We start from the raw sequence: 22,309 nt of genomic DNA, 5'->3' as shown, positions 1-22,309 counted from the left end.
TTTGTTTGTTTTGTTTTATATTTATGAGAAAGGTATCCTTCCTTCTCAGGATACTGTATTTGTTCAGAAACACTGGTTTTCAAGAAAATGATAAGAAAACCATATGATGCACTGTACTGCCTAAAGTCTGCTGAATTCAGTACCCTTATGATGTCTGTTCGACAGTGGTTCTCAAACCTGAACATGCATCAGAATCACCTTCAAGACTTGTCAAAACACAGATTGTTGGACCCCTTTCCCCGAGTTTCTGATTCAGTAGGTCTAGTGAGGGACCTGAGATTTTGTATTTCTAACAAGCTCCCAGGTAATGCAATGCTACTGGTGCAGACTATACATGAGAATGGCTGTTATGGAATATAGGCTGGATCATCCATTTTCTGCATTATTTCCTAAAGCTAGAAGAAATAGAACGACCTTGGTAATATAACAACAGGGCTGGCCTGTATTATACAACTAAAATGTTGATGCATCTTCAATTTTGAGAAACAATATAGATGTTGAAAAAATACATCAATAGGTAGCCAGGTAAGGATTTGTCAGACAAGCATCACTAACTTGGACATTTAAACAGGAAGAAGGTTAATGATGGAATGAGTATAGGGACTGTCCCTTGATAGCCATTCGCCCCTTCTTCTAGAGCAATAGCACCTTCCATCTGGGCTGGGCACAGAATAACGATTACTTCTCCCTTCCTTCTATGCAGCTGGATGTGACCATGTGATAAGCCTCACTAAGGAGACGATATATTAGTGACACGTGCAACTTCCAGAGCATGCTCTTCAAGGGGGGAGCAGAGCCTTTACCCACCCCCCCCTTTAAGAATGGCAGAGTGCCTTTATCTCCCCTTTTAAAGGGGGAGGGATATCTTAGCCTCCCTTTTTCTTCCTTCCTTCTGGCTAGAGTATAGACCTAATTGCCATCCAGGACCATGAGATGACCTCGAGAATAAAGGTCACAAGTCACGGAGCATCAAACAGAAGGAGGCTGAGCCTTCAATGTTGCTCCTCACTAACCCCTGATTGCTACCTCCAGACTCACAAATGAGAGACAAACAAAGTTCTCTCTTGGTTAAGCCATTGTCATGGGGGGGGGGGGTTGTCTGTCACTCATAGCTGATCTTAATCCTAACTAATATAGGAAGACTAAACAATAACAACAAAGAGAATAATTCAGAACTTTTTAGAACACCTACCACCCTTTCTAGAGTCCAGCTAACTAACAGGGAAACCAATATCAGGACCAATTAAATGAAGCTAAACTGAGAAGATGTTCTGGGTTGACTGAAGAGCCAGTTAAATATGTAGTTTAGCTTTCAGTTCTAAGGGGCTCTGTGACTTTCAACAAAACGGCAATAGTTTCACTCTCAAATAGTTTCTGAAGATAATGACTCACGAGACTTTTATAGATGATCGCTAGCTAGCTAGACATATGAAGAGAAAGAGGGAGGGGGGAAGAGAGGAAGCGAAAGGAAGGAGGGAGAGAGAGAGAGGAAGATATGCATACATATATTATATATGTATGTGTGTGTGTGTGTGTGTGTGTGTACACATATGATTGTATGTATCAAGTAAGTGTATAATATTTCACTCCCAGAGGGAGGCGACTGATTAGACTGAGTCCCTCCAAGAAAAAAATCAAAATATGAAGGCAAGTACAGCAACATGGATGGACCTAGAGATTATCATATGAAGTAAGTCAGAGAAAGACGAATAACATATGATATCACTTACATGTGGAATCTAAAAAAAAATGATACAAATGAACTTATTTACAAAACAGAAATAGACTCACAGACATAGAAAACAAATTTATAGTTACCAAAGGAGGTAGCGGGGGGAGGGGGAAGGATAAATTAGGAGTTTGGGATTAACATATACACACTACTATATATAAAATAGATAATCAACAAGAACCTACTGTATAGCACAAGGAACTCTAGTCAGCATTCTGTAATAACCTATATGGGAAAAGAATCTGAAAAAGAATAGAGATCTATATATATGTATAACTGAATCACTTTGCTATATACCTGAAACTAATACAACATTGTAAATAACTACAATTTAAAAAATGGTTAAATTTAAAAAAAAATGAAGACAAAGCAAGTCAACCTGGTGGGAGCTTCAACTATTTTTCTTCCAATTTTTTAAAACTAAAACATAACTGAAAAAATGCTACAGAATAAAATGAAAAGAGGGCTGGAAAAACTTCAGAATAGTCCAGAAAACTGAGGCCATACATAAAATTATTTCTCTTGGTGAAATGGAGCAGGGAGAGGGTGCCAGGTCTTTGAGACAAGAAGGAATGGTCCACAAGAAGAGAAAATACAGCCTTTCTCCAAAGCTACACAGATTTCTAAATGGAGTGGTGAAGCTATATATACATACAGGTAAGAAACTTTGCAACAGCCAACTTCAGAACAGGCTTCATGCCAACATTTGTTTTCTTAAGTCTATTTTTTGTCCATTTTTGTAATTCAGAAGGATATTTTCTATAGAAACAATGATATACGGACTCCTAGATTAAACTACCAGAGCCTATTTACTTTTCATTGTATTATATTTTCCCCTGAAAAATAACAAGAAGCATTATGAATGTAAATATATTCAGTTCTAAACTTTTGCGCTTCTCTTACCCCAAATCTTGCTCAGTCCTCTGATTACACCTCCCTTAGACAACTGGACCCACTGCAGATACCAAAATGGCCTCCACTGATGTCAACAGGCTTAAAATTCTTCAACGTCACTTTTAATACATATGGACATAAAATAATCTCATTCTCAAAAACTATATAGGCTAAATTTTACTGAGAAGCAGAAAAATAATAGTGAGAAGAATTAATATAATTATACAATTTTAATTGCAGTTGAATGAATGTTTTCTTTTATCCTTTAGCATTAAACTGTAGCAAAATAAATATTAATCATTCAAATATGGGGGAACTGACCTCAAATAATAAAAAAAGATATGAGATACCATCAACAGATGTATATTCTAAGAAAGGCGAATTGGAAGTAACTCCTATCTGGCAGTTGAAACGATTTCCATTTAACTAAACCCCCAGTGAAATGTGAGCTGGCTTATAGTAATTGGATCTGACACAGACTACAGCAAGGAGTTCAGAATTCCACCAATATTTTTATGAGTAATTCCAGTTTGAAATTACAAGGTACCAAAAATGAAACCTTAGAGAGTGTTGAAAATTAAAAGAAAATGAAAAATATAAACCTGGAAGGAAGTTAATATTGTCAGTCACAAATGTTGATGGCAGAATTAATGCAAGAGAGGAAAATATTTCTCTATAGTTGGCCATTCCAGATAGGTCAGCTCATCACTCAGCAGTGGCACTATGATAGACTACATAAAAGTGAGCCTAAGGAGAGTACTTAGGTGTTCAGGTGTTTTTAATCCCACCTCCCACTATGGTTTAAGGATGCCCTTTCCATCACAAAGTTTTATTCTTAAATCAAGTCCATCAATTTATGTCCTTGGGTCACAAAAATCAATGCCTTCCAAAATCCAAGGTATTTCTTCCTCATATAGGAAGATCAGGTTTAAAAGATCCTTGCATTGGGACATGAACTGCACACTAGAATGGGATTACACTCCTGCAATTCCCTAAAAGGAACTCCACCTTGACATGTAAATGGGGTTACTCAGTTGTACATACCAGGAATTACATTTCATAAGTATGAATGGCACTCCAAAGAATAAGGCATCCCTTGTATTATACAGACCTTAAAGGGAAGACCTCCTTTCTTGCTGGGCACCTGGAAGCGGCCCTGTATCTTTGCATAGATTACCATAATCAGAATAATGAAATAAAGCTCCATTACTCTCAAGATCTTGTGCTTGACAAAGCCATGCCCTCTAAGATAAATGCAAAGGAAGAAAATACTTCTCTTACCTTGTCTTTTAGTTTTTCCATCCAGCTTCTCACTACAGAAAATAAGAAAAGAAAATGTAAATAGCCACCTTTCTACTTATAGTTCATTGTGTTAAATTCATTTGGTAACTTACTTATATTTCATATATTAAGTTAATTTGATACAATGAAGGTATTATTGTATGAAATACAATAATACATAATGAAATACAGTGAATGGGTCAACAGTATTAACATAATGACAGCGATAGTCTTATTTTTATTCTCATTCATTTAAAAATACAAAAAAAAAAAGAGCACAAACCTATCCCTCACATAACATTAAAGGAACAGAGAATATTTTTGCTTGCTAAATGTATTTTCTATTATTTTGGGGGAGGTCTGGGAGAAGAGAGAGGAAAACACCTTCAGAATACCAAATTTACTTCTAACCTGACATTTTCTCCTTTTTTTTTTTTAATTTTTTTTTTTTTTTTTGACCCACTGGGCCCTTGGCAGTGAAAGCGTAGAGTCTTCACCAGTGGACTGCCAGGGAATTCACATTTTTCTCCTTACCTTTATTTCTCATCTTTCTCAGTTTTTAAGCTCAGTGGGAATTCTGCACTTGAATCAGTGTCAGAGAGCAAAGGTAGGAATGTGCACTGGGCAGGCCAGGGCTACTCAGCTGTTACTAAAAGTAGTCAATATTTTAGGCTCTGCAGGCTGTACAATCTCTGTCACAACTACTCAACTCTGCTGTTGCACTGAGAAAGCAGCCATAGACAGTAGCACAGAAGCAAGTGCGTTTGGCTCTGTTCCAATACACTTTATGTATGGACACCAACATCTGAATTTCATGTGATTTTTTTATGTCACAAATATTTTTCTTTCGATTTTTTTCAACCAAACAAAAAATTGGAAAACATTCCAATGGGCCGTATAAGAACAGGCAGCAGGCCAGATGTGGTCACAGCCTGTTGACCCCAGGCATAGACATATTTTACTCAAGAAGCTGGTGTCTCCATTTACTATCTGACTTTAGTAATAACATATCTGACAACAGTGATGACAGCTAACGTGTGTACGGCTTTACCCCTTACAGAGCATGTTCGTATGTACTGCATCATTTGATAGGCAAACCAATGACAAACATGAGAGTCAGGTAAGATGATGCTCAGGGGAAAGAAGAGGAAACTGAGACTCAGAAAAACTAATAGCATTGCCACGGTTAACCAGGGAAGAAAGAGCCACTGGAACTCCAACCACCATCTGATTAACAACCTACAGGAATAAGGCTTCCCAATTACCCATTTCTTTTGGTGATACCACTGCTGTTTTGCTCTCTCAGGTTGAAGATGTGGAGATAGATACCTTTGGCTCTTCTATCTCCTTCAGTCCCCAGCCTCAATCTCTCATGTCAAGACCTTGGAGGACAAATCTCAGATTTGTCCTCCCCTCATAGCTCCTTCTGTCTCAACTGGGATTCAGGCAAAGACGGTGGTGCTCAATCAGAATAAAATAAGAGTCAAGGGAAGGGCAAAGTAAGACAGTGCAGGCCCCTCAAGAACTAAGCCATGGATCAGTGATTCTGGGAGTGGTTCCATGGAGAAGTGAGGTCAACCACTGATTCACTGAGTGACTTTGGAGAAATTAGCAAACCTCTTGGATGCTCAGTTTCCTCATATGTGAAATGAAGATGGTAATACTTGTCTTATGAGATGGCTGTGAAGATTAGAAATAACATGTGCAAAGTGTTTAGTACAGAACTTAGTGTAGAAAACCAAAATAAGAAATCTGGGATAGGAAGGGGAAAAGAAAGACACGTGAAATATGAGTATTGTGTTAACATGGCTCGACTAAGCCCAAGATATAAAGTTAAAGTCAAGCAAGAGAATGCTTCCAACTCATTCATTTGTTCAACAATATTTACAGTGCACAGTGTGTTGGCCAGTCACTGTGCTCAACACCGTATCAGTAGAAGATATGGGGACCTAATTCCAGTGAGAAAAGGTTAGGACATCAGGTCTATGAGACATGGATGACAAGCAGCAACACAGGGACTGAGAGAGTGAGGGACAGAGCAGGAGAGCCAATTACTGGGGCACACAGCAGAACGCCAACCTCAGAAGCAAGATGTCCGGAATCAGGGAATCAGCTGGATATTACGTAAAGAGAGGTGGGAGCAGGAATGCTGGTGTGAGGACATCATGGAGGAGGTGAGCAGGGGCCGGCTGACTACCTGTCGACGGCAGCCCAGGGGTAGATTGGAGAAGAGGGAAAGGAGGCACAGATGGCGCCAAGGTCTGAGGCACTGATAGGTTTTCCAACTGTAGAAAATTCATTGCCAAGAGAAACGTTTTAACTTAAGCCTTATCGAGCCAGATCTCATTGACAATCTGTCCAGATCTTAGGTGCTTAAAGTAAATTTCCAAGTCCTGCTTTGGGTGCTTCTTAAGGCAGTCATTCTTCACTGGGGGAGGGAAGGCATATTAGCATGGGATGTGCATATGTGCACAGGTAATCTGAAAGAGCACATTCGATGGATCTAGTTCTGTAGTTTATAATAGGAACTACAGAAAGAGAGCTGGGCAAACTCTACTTGGCTAGTGAGAGGGGTGATACACTAGAGATAGTGAGACAGTGTTTGTGGGGACATGGGTCTAAACAAGGTTGAGAAAAAACTGCTCTTCAGAGTATGTGAGCTTGGCTGTGTTTCTCCAATTAAGAACATGCGTCCCCAGTAAAGATGTTAAAAAAAAAAAAAAAAAAGAACGTGCGACCACTAAGGATCACACCTTGTGCTTCTCAGGCATCCACCAGGGTTCTTGACACGGTATTAGGCAATAAATATTTTTTCCTTCTTTCAGCAAATATATATTGCTTTTCAATGAGTTCACAACTTTTGAGTAAACACGATTTTCTTTCATGAAGATTCTATAAACTGTTTTCAGCAAAATGTTCAAGGCGGTGTAAAAATAAATCTAACACAATGATGGTTTTGAAACTTAATAGAAATCAATAAGGAAATACAAAAGCTAGAAGAGAGAATATTGAAAAGATATTTAATAAAAAGAAAAGATGATTCTTTATGAAGAGGAGAACCAAAAACTGCAGTTTCTTTCTCTTTTCAATAGAGAGACATCACACTGATGAAAGGGGTATGAATTGACACAACTTTTTGGAACTGCATGGAGAATTTGCAATTGATATCAAAAGCTTTTTAAAAAGTTTAAAATTTTTATCAAAAGTTCCAGTTGTAGAAGCAATGTACCTTAAACAATTAATCATGGATACGCATAAAAAATTTTATTTCAATGCTGTTCACTGAATGGAACAGCAGGAATGGTTTAAACACTTTCAAAAGGAAACAAAACCTTAGGCTATGCCTACAGAGTGAAATATTATACAAAAATGTAAATTATTTAAAGAAAAATAGTGACATGGTGTTCGCATAATATATTACAAATGGAAAAAACATGAAGTATGTATAATGTGAGTCCATGTGTGGATAAAAATGTTATGTGTGTAATTGAAATGATGTACTTCAAAATGTTAACTGAAGTCATCAATGGGTTGTAGAATTATGGATGACTTTTATTCCCTATACAGTACTTTTAGGATTTTCCAAATTATTTCTAATTTTTAGTACTTGTAACATTTAAAAACCATATCTTACCCCCCAAAACCCCTACAAAATTCTGTAAACATTTGCAACTGGAGGTTAATGGTAGATTGCCATAGTGGGGAACATGAGAATGTGAGGCCCTTCCACTTGGTTAATTCCTCAGCCCACAGCTACAGATTCATTCTAATCCTACTGGTTCTGGTTTGTTTTCTTTCTTGAAATTTTACTGATGCAAGTCTGAAAGTGTAGCAATATAATCATGCCTGTGGTCTCCTTCTGTACAGAGAGAGGTAAATGTGGGCAAAAAAGTAGACAGGGATTATTAAAAGCAAAAAAAGTAGACAAGGATCATTAAAAGCAAGTTCTCCATTATGCTCACCAGTGTCCTCTTCTGTACAGGAGTTCCAGGAGCAGCAATTAGCCCTCTCCTAGCTTATCTACTAGAAAACAGGGAGGAGGGGGAGAGTAAAAAAGAAATTGCAGATAAAACATTTCCATGTATCTTGTCAATTATAAGTATGGTTGGTTTTCAAATATACTGTGGCTGAAAAGTCTCCTAAATTGCTAATTTACAAGGGTATTCTTAATTTTCATTTATTTCCAATAATAAAGTTTTATTAGCTATATTTATCCCAGGCACATATAAACTCCCTTTCACGAAAGTGGGAAGGTGTACACCTGACATGGTCCTGCCCACCAGAAAGAAAAGATCAAGCCTCAACCACCAGAACACAGGGACTAGTCCCCTCCACCAGGAAGCCTACACAACGCACTGAACCAACCTTAGCCAATGGGGGCAGACACCAAAACCAACAGGAACTACGAACCTGTAGCCTGCTAAAAGGAGACCCCAAACACTGTAAGTTAAGCAAAATGAAAAGACAGAGAAACACACAGCAGATGAAGGAGCAAGGTAAAAACCCACCAGACCAAACAAATGAGAGGAAATAGACAGTCTACCTAAAAAAGAATTCAGAGTAATGATAGTAAAGATGATCCAAAATCTTGGAAATAGAATGGAGAAAATACAAGAAATGTTTAACAAGGACCTAGAAGAACTAAAGCACAAACAAACAATGATGAACAACACAATAAATGAAATTAAAAATTCTCCAGAAGGAATCAATAGCAGAATAACTGGAGCAGAAGAACAGATAAGTGACCTGGAAGATAAAATAGTGGAAATAACTACCGCAGAGCAGAATGAAGAAAAAAGAATGAAAAGAATTGAGGACAGTTTCAGAGACCTCAGGGACAACATTAAACATACCATCATTCGAATTATAGGTGTCCCAGAAGAAGATGAGAAAAAGAAAGGAACGGAGAAAATATCTGAAGAGATTATAGTTGAAAACTTCCCTAATATGGGAAAGGGAATAGTCAATCAAGTCCAGGAAGTGCAGAGAGTCCCATACAGGATAAATCCAAGGAGAAATATTCCAAGACACATATTAATCAAACTATCAAAGATTAAAAACAAAGAAAAAATATTAAAAGCAGCAAGGGAAAAACAACAAATAACATACAAGGGAATCCCCATAAGGTTAATAGCTGATCTTTCAGCAGAAACTCTGAAAGCCAGAAGGGAGTGGCAGGACATATTTAAAGTGATGAAAGGGAAAAACCTACAACCAAGATTACTCTACCCAGCAAGAATTTCATTCAGATTTGACAGAGAAACTAAAACCTTTACAGACAAGCAAAAGCTAAGAGAATTCAGCACCACCAAACCAGCTTTACTAAAGGAAATGCGAAAGGAACTTCTCTAGGCAGAAAACACAAGAGAAGGAAGAGACATACAATAACAAACCCGAAACAATTAAGAAAATGGTAATAGGAACATACATACTGATAATTATCTTAAATGTAAATGGATTAAATGCTCCAACCAAAAGACAAAGACTAGCTGAATGGATACAAAAACAAGACCCGTATATATGCTGTCTACAAGAGACCAACTTCAGACCTAGGGACACATACAGACTGAAAGTGAGGGGATGGAAAAAGATATTCCATGCAAATGGAAATCAAAAGAAAGCTGGAGTAGCAATTCTCATATCAGACAAAATAGACTTTAAAATAAAAACTATTACAAGAGACAAAGAAGGACACTACATAATGATCAAGGAATCAATCCAGGAAGAAGACATAACAATTGTAAATATTTATGCACCCAACATAGGAGCACCTCAATACATAAAGCAAATACTAACAGCCATAAAACGGGAAAGCAACAGTAACACAATCATAGTAGGGGACTTTAAAACCCCACTTTCACCAATGGACAGATCATCCAAAATGAAAATAAAAAAGGAAACACAAGCTTTAAATGATAAATTAAACAAGATGGACTTAATTGATATTTATAGGACATTTCATCGAAAAACAACAGAATACACTTTCTTCTCAAGTGCTCATGGAACATTCTCCAGGATAGATCATACCTTGGGTCACAAATCAAGCCTTGGTAAATTTAAGAAAATTGAAATAGTATCAAGTAACAATGATATGAGACTAGAAATCAATTACAGGAAAAAATCTGTAAAACATACTAACACATGGAGGCTAAACAATACACTACTTAATAACCGTCAGATCACTGAAGAAATCAAAGAGGAAATTAAAAAATACTCAGAAACAGATGACAGTGAAAACACGATGACCCAAAACCTATGGGAAGCAGCAAAAGCAGTTCTAAGAGGGAAGTTTAGAGCAACAATCCTACCTCAAGAAACAAGCAACATCTCAAATAAACAACCTAATCTTACACCTAAGGCAATTAGAGAAAGAACAAAAACACCCCAAAGTTAGCAGCAGGAAAGAAATCATAAAGATCAGATCAGAAATAAATGAAAAAGAAATGAAGGAAACAATAGCAAAGATCAATAAAACTAAAAGCTGGTTCTTTGAGAAGATAAACAAAATTGATAAACCATTAGCCAGACTCATCAAGAAGAAAAAGGGAGAAGACTCAAATCAACAGAATTAGAAATGAAAAAGGAGAAGCAACAACTGACACTGCAGAAGTACAAAGGATCATGAGAGATTACTACCAGCAACTATATGCCAATAAAATGGACAATCTGGAAGAAATGGACAAATTCTTAGAAAAGCACAACCTTCTGACTGAACCAGGAAGAAATAGAAAATATGAACAAACCAATCACAAGTATTGAAATTGAGACTGTGATTAAAAATCTTCCAACAAAAGTGCAGGACCAGATGGCTTCACAGGAGAGTTCTATCAAACATTTAGAGAAGAGCTAATACCTATCCTTCTCAAACTCTTCCAAAATATACCAGAGGGAGGAACACTCCCATACTCATTCTATGAGGCCACCATCACCCTGATACCAAAACCATACAAAGATGTCACAAAGAAAGAAAACTACAGGCCAATATCACTGATGAACATAGATGCAAAAATCGTCAACAAAATACCAGCAAACAGAATCCAACAGCACATTAAAAGGATCATAGGGCTTCCCTGGTGGTGCAGTGGTTGAGAGTCCGCCTGCCGATGCAGGGGACACGGGTTCGTGCCCCGGTCTGGGAAGATCCCCCATGCCATGGAGCAGCTGGGCCCATGAGCCATGGCTGCTGAGCCTGCGCGTCCAGAGCCTGTGTTCCGCAACGAGAGTGGCCACAACAGTGAGAGGCCCACATATAGCAAAAAAAAAGGATCATACACCATAATCAAGTGGGGTTTATCCCAGAAATACAAGGCTCTTCAATATACACAAATCAATCAATGTGATACACCATATTAACAAATTGAAAGGGAAAAACCATATAATCATCTCAATAGATGCAAAATAGCTTTTGACAAAATTCAACACCGATTTATGATAAAAACCCTCCAGAAAGAAGGCATAGAGGGAACTTACCTCAACATAATAAAGGTCATATATGGCAAACTCACAACGAACATCGTTCTCAATGGTGAAAAACTGAAACCATTTTCACTAAGATCAGGAACAAGACAAGGTTGTCCACTCTCACCACTATTATTCAACATAGTTTTGGAAGTTTTCACCATAGCAATCAGAGAAGAAAAAGAAATAAAAGGAATCCAAATCGGAAAATAAGAAGTAAAGGTGTCACTGCTTGCAGATGACATGATACTATACATAGACAATCCTAAAGATGCTACCAGAAAACTACTAGAGCTAATCAATGAATCTGGTAAAGTTGCAGAATACAAAATTAATGCACAGAAATCTCTTGCATTCCTATAAACTAATGTTTAAAAACCTGAAGGAGAAATTAAGGAAACACTCCCATTTACCATTGCAACAAAAGGAATAAAATACCTAAGAATAAACCTACCTAAGGAGACAAAAGATCTGTTTGCAGAAAACTATAAGACACTGATGAAAGAAATTAAAGATGATACAAACAGATGGAGAGATATACCATGTTCTTGGATTAGATTAATCAACATTGTGAAAATGACTATACTACCCAAAGCAATCTACAGATTCAATGCAATCCCTATCAAACTACCAATGGCATTTTTCACAGAACTAGCATGAAAAATTTCACAGTTTGTATGGAAACACAAGAGACCCCGAATAGCCAAAGCACTCTTGAGAAAGAAAAACAGAGCTGGAGGAATCAGGCTCCCGCACGTCAAATTATACTACAAAGCTACAGTAATCAAGACAGTATGGTACTGGCAAAAAACAGAAATACAGATCAATGGAACAGGATAGAAAGCCCAGAAATAAACCCACGCACATATGGTCACCTTATCTTTGATAAAGGAGGCAAGAATATACAATGGAGAAAAGACAGCCTCTTCATTAAGTGGTGCTGGGAAAACTGGACAGCTACATGTCAAAGAATGAAATGAGAACACTCCCTAACACCATACACAAAAATAAACTCAAAATGGATTAAAGACCTAAAGGTAAAGTCAGACACTATAAAACTCTTAGAGGAAAACACAGGTAGAACACTCTATGACATAAATCACAGCAAGATCCTTTTTGACCCACCTGCTAGAGAAATGGAAATAAAAACAAAAATAAGCAAATGGGACCTAATGAAACTTCAAAGCTTTTGCACAGCAAAGGAAACCATAAACAAGACAAAAAGACAACCCTCTGAATGGGAGAAAATTTTTGCAAATGAAGGAACAGACAAAGGATTAATCTCCAAAATTTACAAGCAGATCATGCAGCTCAATATCAAAAAACAAACAACCCAATCCAAAAATGGGCAGAAGACCTAAATAGACATTTCTCCAAAGAAGATATACAGACTGCCAACAAACACATGAAAGAATGCTCAGTATCACTAATCATTAGAGAAATGCAAATCAAAACTACAATGAGGTATTACCTCACTCCAGTCAGAATGGCCATCATTAAAAAATCTACAAACAATAAATGCTGGAGAGGGTGTGGAGAAACGGGAACCCTCTTGCACTGTTGGTGGGAATGTAAATTAGTACAACCACTATGGAGAACAGTATGAAGGTTCCTTAAAAAACTAAAAATAGAACTACCATACGACCAAGCAATCCCACTACTGGGCATATACCCTGAGAAAGCCATAATTCAAAAAGAGTCATGTACCAAAATGTTCATTGTAGCTCTGTTTACAATAGCCAGGACATGGATGCAACCTAAGTGTCCATTGACAGATGAATGGTTAAAGATGTGGCACATATATACAATGGAATATTACTCAGCCACAAAAAGAAACAAAATTGAGTTATTTGTAGTGAGGTGGATGGACCTAGAGGCTGTCATACAGGGTGAAGTAAGTCAGAAAGAGAAAAACAAATACCGTATGCTAACACATATACATGGAATCTAAAAAAAAAAAAAAAAATGGTTCTGAAGAACCTAGGGGCAGGACAGGAATAAAGACGCAGATGTAGAGAATGGACTTGAGGACACGGGGAGGGGGAAGGGTAAGCTGGGACGAAGTGAGAGAGTGGTATGGACTAATATATACCTCCAAATGTAAAATAGATAGCTAGTGGGAAGCAGCCGCATAGCACAGGGAGATCAGCTCGGTGCTTTGGGACCACCTAGAGGGGTGGGATAGGGAGGGTGGGAGGGAGATGCAAGAGGGAGGAGATATGGGGATATATGTATATGTATAGCTGATTCACTTTATTGTACAGCAGAAACTAACATAACATTGTAAAGCAATATTACTCCAATAAAGATGTTAAAAAAGAAAAAAAAGTTTAAAAAAAGGGAGGAGAGGTGTATAAAAAAATAAAATTCAAAACAAAGGGGGAATGGATGGGAGCCAGAGGATATCAGGATTTGGGAGAGCTAATAATTATTGAGCATCTGGCAAAAAAGCTTGCAAGGTAGGTATTACTATCCCCATTTTACAGATGAAGAAAACGAAGCTTAAGTAAAGTGCTGAGAGCCACGTAGCTAAAAAGTGGCTGAGCTGGAATTTGAACCCAGGCCCTATGGCTCTAAAGCATATACCTGTTCAGCAGGCCAGTGGGTCACTTTGGGGAGGGGTGTGGGCAGGTGGTCCAGGGTGACCATAACAGCACACAGTAGGGCTTTTTCAAGTTTGGGACACAGTGTGTATCTGCTCACCTCTGTTAGTCCAGCTCCTTCTTTCTCTACATTCTCCTCCCTGTCTGACAAATGTTCTCTCTCTGCCTCTACATGGGTCTCCCACTATCTCTTACTCTATGCCTCTTTATATCACATTGTAGTCTGTATCTCTTTCTTTTCCTCCCTTTTTAACTTCTCTGTCAGACCCTGTCTATCTGCCTATCTGTATGGCTCTGTTGCTTTCTGTATGTATCTGTCTTTTTCTCTCCCTCAACTTGCCCAGTGTGTTTGTGTTTGTGTGTGTGTCTTTGCATGAGGATAAACTAGATCTCCTAGTTCCTTCTTAGCCGTAGGATTTTTCCAACACAGTCCTGTGTGCCAGGGGTGCTCTCCATTGGGGAACAACAGAGCTAAATGGCAGAAATCCTGAAAGTTTAAAACTCAGAATGAGCAATGCTGATGATACTGACTATGGGATCAGAGTACATAGTGACGTAATGGAAAAAGACGGAATACAGAAAGCAGGAGCAGATTCCTAGGGGGATGATAATGAGTTTCACTCTGAATATGTGGAGTTTAAAGTATCTATACAACATCCATGGGGATGTCTCTGTCGGCAGTTTAAAATTGGGATATGGAGAAACCCAGGCTGAAGACCAAGGTTTGGGATTGACCAGCCTATTGATAGAAGTCAAGAGCAGAGAAAATCGCCCTGGAGTATGGAGTATATATTAGACAGGTTTCTCCAGAAAAGCAAAACCAATACAAGATATATATATATATATATATATATAAAGGGATTTATCATAAGGAATTGGCTCGTGCAATTATGGAAGCTGACAAGTCCAAGATCTGCAGGGTGAATTGGCACCTAGAGACCCAAGAAAGTTGACGTTTCAGTTCAAGTCCAAACGCAGGAAAAAAAACCAGTGGCCCAGCTCGAAGGCAGTCAGGGAGGAGGAATTCTCTCTTGCTCAGGGGAGGGTCAACCTTTTTATGCTCTTCAGGTCTTCAACTGACTGGATGAGGGCCATTCACATTAGGGAAGGCAATATGCTCTACTCCGTCTACCAATTCAAGTGTTAATCTCATCCCAAAACACTCTTACAAGCACACCCAGAAAAATGACCAAGTGTCTGGACAGCACATGGCCCGGTCAAGTTGACACATAAAATTAACCATCACAGAGGAAGACTGGACAAGACCGAGGGCATAATGCCTAGGAACCCCAACATTTAAAGGTCATGCAGAAGAGCATGGGCCAGGAGAAGACACAGCAAAGGAATGGTCAGAGGGGCTCAGAAACCTGAACTGTTCGTATGAAACAACCCAACAGACCTAGTTCCAAGTGGTTATGAGGACGTTTACACATTCCGTGATCAAATCCTTTGTCCAGGTACAGCCAAGCCCACTGGTTGTGCCCCGGCCCCCTGCAGAGGTGCCCTGAAGACCACTCCCATCCTGTGCAGGCTGAGGTTTTCTCTGCCTGAGGGCGTCCATCCGTCATAGGAGCCTGCATGCGGGTGGCTAGAAGCACCAAGGGGGAACTTCCCTGGTGACGCAGTGGTTAAGAATCCGCCTACCGCAGTGGTTAAGAATCCACCTGCCAATGCAGGGGACACGGGTTCGAGCCCTGGTCCAGGAAGATCCCACATGCCGCGGAGCAACTAAGCCCATGCGCCACAACGACTGAGCCTATGCTCTAGAGCCCTCAAGCCACAACTACTGAGCCCGCGCGGCACAACTACTGAAGCCCGCACACCTAGAGCCCATGCTCCACAACAAGAGAAGCCACCGCAATGAGAAGCCCACGCACCGCATCGAAGAGTAGCCCCTGCTCGCCACAACTAGAGAAAGCCCGCGCAGCAATGAAGACATGACACAGCCAAAAATAAATAAATTAAAAAAATAAATTTAGAAGCACCAAGGAAATATTGTCCTAGAAGCCATCCTCAATCAATGAGGCCTGTGAGTTGGTGGATATATTAGTTTCCTATTGCTGCTCTCCCAAATTTAATGGCTTAAAACAACACAGATTTCTGATCTCATATTTCTGGAGGTCAGAAGTCCAAAATCAGTCTCATGGGCTAAAGTCAAGATGTCTGCAGGGCCGGTTCCTTCTGGAAGTTCTAGAGGAGAATATGTTTCCTTGCCTCTTCCAGCTCCTGGAGACTGTGGCCCCTTGGCTCATGGCTCCTTCATCTATCTTCAAAGCCAACAGCATAGCCCCTCAAATCTCTAAGCTCTGCTTCCTTTGTCGTATTTTCTTCTCTGGCTCTGACCCTGCTACTTCTCTCTTATAAGGAGAAGTATCTCTTATAAGAAGATTATTATGATAATCTCCCTCTCTCTAGGTCCTTAACTCATTCACATCGGCAAAGTTCTCTTTGTACAGTAACATATTCACGGATTCCACAGGTTAGGATGTGGACCTCTTTGGAAGAACCATTATTCTGCCTACCACATCAGGTAAATCCCTTCGCTTTCCTCACCACCGAGGTGTGTTCCACACAGCTTCTCAGAGAATCCCCAGCAGCAAGGAGACCCTGCAACAATCCACTCATGAGCATCACCCCCTTCACTGGCCCCCCACCCTCCCCGTCTCACTTCCCTCGCCGCGCTTCCTGAAGTCACCGTCTTGCTCTTAGGGCGAATGCAAACTAAGACACTAGTCTAATTCTGCCAACCATATAGGCAGGCCCGCACTTTGGCATATCAACTTTATTCATTTTGTACATTAAAACAAACTCTCGGAATAAACAGAAGTAAAAAAGCAAGGAAGACAGGCGAGCTGGCCAAGTTCAAGGAAGAAGCCATCTCCATTCATGTACATTAATTCTAATCGAAGGACTCCAGGCTACCTCAATTTTAAAAATGTACCCCTTCCATATAGCATTGTGCAAGGTGTAGTTTATGGCTAGTTCCACTTGCATTCAATTTTGAAAGGGTTATAAACACAGTCTCTGTAATAATCAAAATTTCAGCATCATTTACATCTTTCAGTAAAGTGGGAAACCTGATTTTTATCTCAATCAATGAAAAGAGAGATGTATGTTCCACCTATAAAAAATGAAACATCAGTACACAGTCCTTTGTTCAAAGCATACGTGACTAAATTTCAATTATGGTGTTTCTATAGTGTCAAGAAATAAATGGAGGGGACTTCCCTGGTGGTCCAGTGGTTAAGGATCCACCTTCCAATACAGGGGACGCAGGTTCGATCCCTGGTCGGGGAACTAAGATCCCACATGCCGTGGGGCAACTAGGCCTGCGCACACAACGAAAGATCCTGCATGCTGCAAATAAGACCTGATGCAGCCAAATAAATAAATAAATATTTTAAAAAGAAAGAGAGAAAGAAAGAAATGGAGACCAGTTCTTTTTCTTCCTTGATATTTAATCATAAGTGCCTCTTCCAGCCCAAGAAACAAAGATTTTTTCCAACTTACATAACACATTTAAGAATAATAAAACTTACCAAGGTTTAAATGTTGTCTGCATGTTTTTTAAAGAAACAAGTTTTTCCAGCTATAGATTATGCTCTAATGATGCTATATTTACCTGCTTTAAAATTACACAGAAACCATATCTATAATTATTTGCTCCTCACATAATTACAGAACAGCAAGCTTCTGATGAATAGAATGACCTACTTCTTTGCATAGGGCTAAGTGAGCAGTAATGGTGCATCTAAGAAGCAATTAATTCTGAAGGCTCTGCCCGATACTTACCGAGAAGGGTGCAAAGAGCCCAGATACCCTAATCTCTACTTTCAAGTAATATTAAGGACGTCTTTAGTTGACAGCAAACTTAGGAATGACACTAGATACCTACTGTGGAGCTGCAAAGAAAACATCTTGTAATCAACTGTACATCTTCTTGGGGTCATTTATTAATGATAACCATACTGACAAACCATAAACTGCATGTATCAACTGTATGATGAGAAGGCTGTCGTGAACTACAACTACATGAAGTACATGGTGCATTAATGAAGAAGAAACTATCCCTCCATGTGTGCTTCTTTCTCTTCCCAGAAAAGGCAAGCATGATATGCAACATTGCTCACAAAGGGAAAATACAACTTGTCTAGGCCCCTCCTCTACACCCGATTGCGGGGGATAAAAAACAGAAACACTGCACTTTGTCTAAGACACACTTGAAAATTCTCCTGAGCACTGAGGTTTCTGATCTATGGTTTAACTACTCGACAGCAACAAGGCCACACTCAGGGGACCTGAAATTCTCCCCAGCTCACTCTTGCAGCTCTCTCTTCACATCTGCACTACCCAATCTTCAATCCCTTGGTGAAAAAGAAGAGTTTCGTCTTCATACTTTTTTTTTTTTTTTTTGTCCACATCTCACGGCATGTGGGATCTTAGTTCCCCGACCAGAGATCAAACCCGTGGCCCCTGCACTGGAAGCGCAGAGTCTTAACCACTAGACTGCCAGGGAAGTCCCCATACTTTATTTTTAATAGAAACTTTACTGCTTCCCAAAGTACAGCCTCATCCGGCTTCCAGCGCAAAGTCAAGTCCGTGTGTGTTGTTGGCCAGATGCACTGAAACTAACCTTTGCCATCTCAAGGTGTAGGTGAGGCTGTCACAACCATGAAGTCCATCAGGCCTGCATCTGCAGTCCCATCTATTCTCAATGTTATGTAAAGTGACAGACTGCTTCAGCTTCAAGACAAGATCCCCAGGCACTCCTCCTCTTTACATAATTTTTGGGACTTCCACTGATAATAGCCATGGCTTGATCATAGGATGAGGCAAAGGGAAGGTTGGCTTAGTGACCAGGTAACCCTGAAGTCTCACGTTTGCTGATGATCCTTATGTAAACTTTCTGACACGATTCTACTTAATCACCATGAAGCTCACTGATTTCCTAGTGCCGTGGCTCAGCCAACAGATCAAATCAATAAGAAGTGGAGCGCTAATTGAATGAGTACTAAAGTGGTTTTCAAGGTAGCTTTGGGGTTTGTTTCCAAAAGTTCCATTTACCGGTTCATAATGCAACACGCCTCACAATGATGGGCAAATACGAAGCTGCACTCTCAAGAAAAATGAAGGCAAATCTTTGGCTAAGGGCCCCTGAGTATCGCAGTTAATATAAAAGTTTCCCTGAGCCCTTGATCCTCAGGAAAAAACCTAAAGGCCTCGCCAGACCACTATAAGACAGCAGGAGGACGACCTCCGTCCCCACCTTTCCCCTTTTAAATCCCTTATGCAAACTTTGCACACACTCCCTGGGAGCAGCTGTTCAACATTTTATTAAATGGGGAAACATTTTATTAAAACAGTGGAGTCAATCTCAGTGTCCTTATTCTTTAATCATTTCAAACATACTTCTATTTTGCCAAGTTCTTGAGATGCTAACCGTCCTGTCTGTTATGTCTACTTACTTTCCTTCATGCTGGGATGTTTCCTTGTGTGATCTGTAGTTTCTCACGGGGACGGATTTTTCAGTGGACACTGTTTTCCCCTAGGAGTCTTGGGCAGCCCGCATTGCGGAAGTGTCACTACAGATGAGCAGTTTCTGTTTGCTTGTGCTGAACCCAGGAGGCTCACCCACCTGGAACAGTGCTGTGCGTTCATTTCTGAGTTGCGGGTTCTTGCATGATGAAGGTAGGCCTGGGGCTTTCGTGTTTCTCTCCCACCAGAGCCCCTTTCGGTTTCCCTGACTTGAGGCGGGTATTATTCCATACCCCTTTTCACCAAGGAGGCAGCTTTCCCAGAATGTCTTCTTACCCAGGGGTTTTAGTTCCTGTCCCCTGCCCTACCCCAGCCCAAGGTCATGTCTCTTGGCCCAACACTGGTGTTAAACTCCACCCCTCATCCCAGCATCTATAGGTGGTCTCGTCCCCCCTTAGACGCCACAGCCTCCGCTCAGGAAGCTACCGCTCCAGCCTTAAGCTGCCGCCCCGGCAACAACAGCTTTCCCTTCCAGCCCAGTTGCATATTTTACATTTTTGTTTTGCTTTAGGCAGAATTTCTCAGTTTGCAACAGGAGGTGGAAATCTACACTCAGTCTACCGTGCTGCTGGAACTGGAAGTCGGCTACTGGAACTGGAAGCCGAGACTCAACTTCTAACCAGGCGTTTTCGCTTTTTTATTTATTGAGGTGGAACTCACAAAACCTACAAATGACCATTTTAAAGTGTATAGTTCAGTGACATTTAGCATATTCCCAATGTTTCATAACCATCACCTCTATCTCATCCCAAAATGTGTTTTATCAACCCAAAAGGAAACCTCATGCCCATTAAGCAGTCACTCTCCATTCTCCCCTCCCCCAGCCTCTGGCAACTACTAATCTACTTCCTGTGTTTAAGGATTTACCTATTTTAGATATTTCATGTAAATGGGATCATACCATACGTGACCTTTTGTGTCTGGCTTCTTTCACTTAGCATAATGTTTTCAAGGTTCAACCAGGTTGTAGCATGTATACTAATGGCCAAGAAGCACATGAAAAGATGCTGAACATCATTAGTCATTAGGGAAATGCAAATCGGAGTCCCAGTGAGACACCACTTCACACCACTAGGAAGGCATACTGAAAACAAAACAAAACAAAAATTAAAAGAGAGAATAACCGTGTTGGCAAGAATGTGGAGAAATTGAAACCTCACACACTGCTGGTAGAAGTGGAAAGTATGCAGCCACTGGGTAAAACAATTCATCAGTTCCTCAAAAAATTAAACATAAAATTACCATATGACTCAGTAGTTGCACTCATATATAAATTTCCAAAAGAATTGAAAACAGGTCCTCAAACAAATACTTGTCCACTAATGTTCATAACAGCACTATTCACAATAGCCGAAAGACAGAAACAATCCAAATGTCCATCAGCTGATAAATGCATAAACAAAGTGTGGTATATACATGCAGTGGAATATTACTCAGCCATAAAAATAAAAGAAATACTGATACTTGCTACAACACAGATGAACTTTGAAAACATTGTGCTGAGTAAAAGAAGATGGACACACTAAGTGATGGAAGATGAGGTAAAGAAGCTATGTGGGTCCTCCTGGAAGCTGGGTAGGTGCCACAGAGAAAGGAAAAGGTAGAACTTATATTCCATCCACATATACTCGACTCATCATGCCTCAGACCCCACATGATAACCACCGGCTACACTCCCTACTAGAGCAAATGCCCAACATTACGCTCAAGCCAGCCTACCTAAATGACTAGAAAACAGCAGTCTCCTCTCAAAACAATTTCCCACTTAAATTATTTACTTCTCTGGAGTAATCACAAAATGTACCAAGTCAACTGCTAGGCAAGAAACACAGGAATCAGAAGCAAAGTCTTGGGTAGGTTTTTTATTTGATATGTTTTCTTTCAATTAGAAGAAGAAGCCAACATTTACTGAGTATCTAATAGGTACCAGGTACTTTGTCAGAAAACATCTATAAAGCCTTGTATATTTGTGAATTACTGCAGTTATGTTTAAAAGGGAGGAAGAGAAATTGAACTGTATTTTTTCAACAGACGTAATTAAATCCCAAAGCTCTGAGCATCAGTTAGACACTAGAAATAAAATCTGATTATCTCGTAGACTTGTTTCCATACAAACACTTTTATGAGTTGCCTAAATACACATGGCCCTGAATTAGCCATCAACCAAAATGGATTTGTTTTTACCTAGTAACAAACAAACCAGGAACCCATTTACAAGTTTCTTATGAAGAAGCAGCCAGAAACCTTTCGTTTAATAGGCAATATAAGCATCTACATTTTTAATGATGTTTATTTTCTTCTTAATGTAGAAGTCTAAAGGCCATCAACGCTGCAGCAAGTAACAAATGTGCACTAAGAGAACCTAACCAAACAACATCCACTTTCTCCATGGCCCAACATTATAGGCAAATAGTTTTCCAAGATTTGTGTGAGGTTTTATGTTCACACAGAGGCATCTGCAATAGACTTTGGAGAGAACTGCAGCTACTATGAACATCTTAACTCTAAGAAAGATGTTTCCACAATTGTAACGCAGTCTGTGATAGATTAACAAGTAGAGATTCAAGACCCACTCATTCACACAGAGCCAAAAAGAAATCAAACAAGAATAACTTGATTGTCTTACTTGACGTTGTTTTCTCCCACCATGTACTTCCTAGGAGGCTGCCATCTTTTTTCATCTTAGTGCCACAAAGGCTTCCCTTGTTTCTTTCCAAGTAATATTCTTGAAAGGAAACTGATCACATCACTCCCTGTTTAAAACGCCTTCAAAGCTTCCTCTTGCCTTTGGGGAAAAGTCTAAACG

General features: G+C 39.7%; 1 protein-coding gene across 3 annotated transcripts in view; it reads right to left on the bottom strand.

The window, feature by feature from the left end:
- The window catches only part of ARMH4 (armadillo like helical domain containing 4), a 148,640-nt gene that overhangs the window by 3,777 nt on the left and 122,554 nt on the right, over positions 1 to 22,309 (bottom strand). For 2 of the 3 annotated variants that reach the window (XM_079914450.1, XM_079914448.1), the window contains exon 6: positions 3,908 to 3,939. In XM_079914450.1, coding sequence (XP_079770576.1) covers positions 3,908 to 3,939 — 32 coding nt within the window. Of the gene's footprint in view, positions 1 to 3,907; positions 3,940 to 7,723; positions 7,931 to 22,309 lie in introns of those variants that run through there. The other variant, XM_079914451.1, reaches the window with a different exon arrangement.

This window comes from Stenella coeruleoalba (assembly GCF_951394435.1).
Source record: "Stenella coeruleoalba genome assembly, chromosome: 2".
Taxonomy (NCBI): domain Eukaryota; kingdom Metazoa; phylum Chordata; class Mammalia; order Artiodactyla; family Delphinidae; genus Stenella; species Stenella coeruleoalba.
This window is presented reverse-complemented; position numbering and strand designations above follow the sequence as displayed.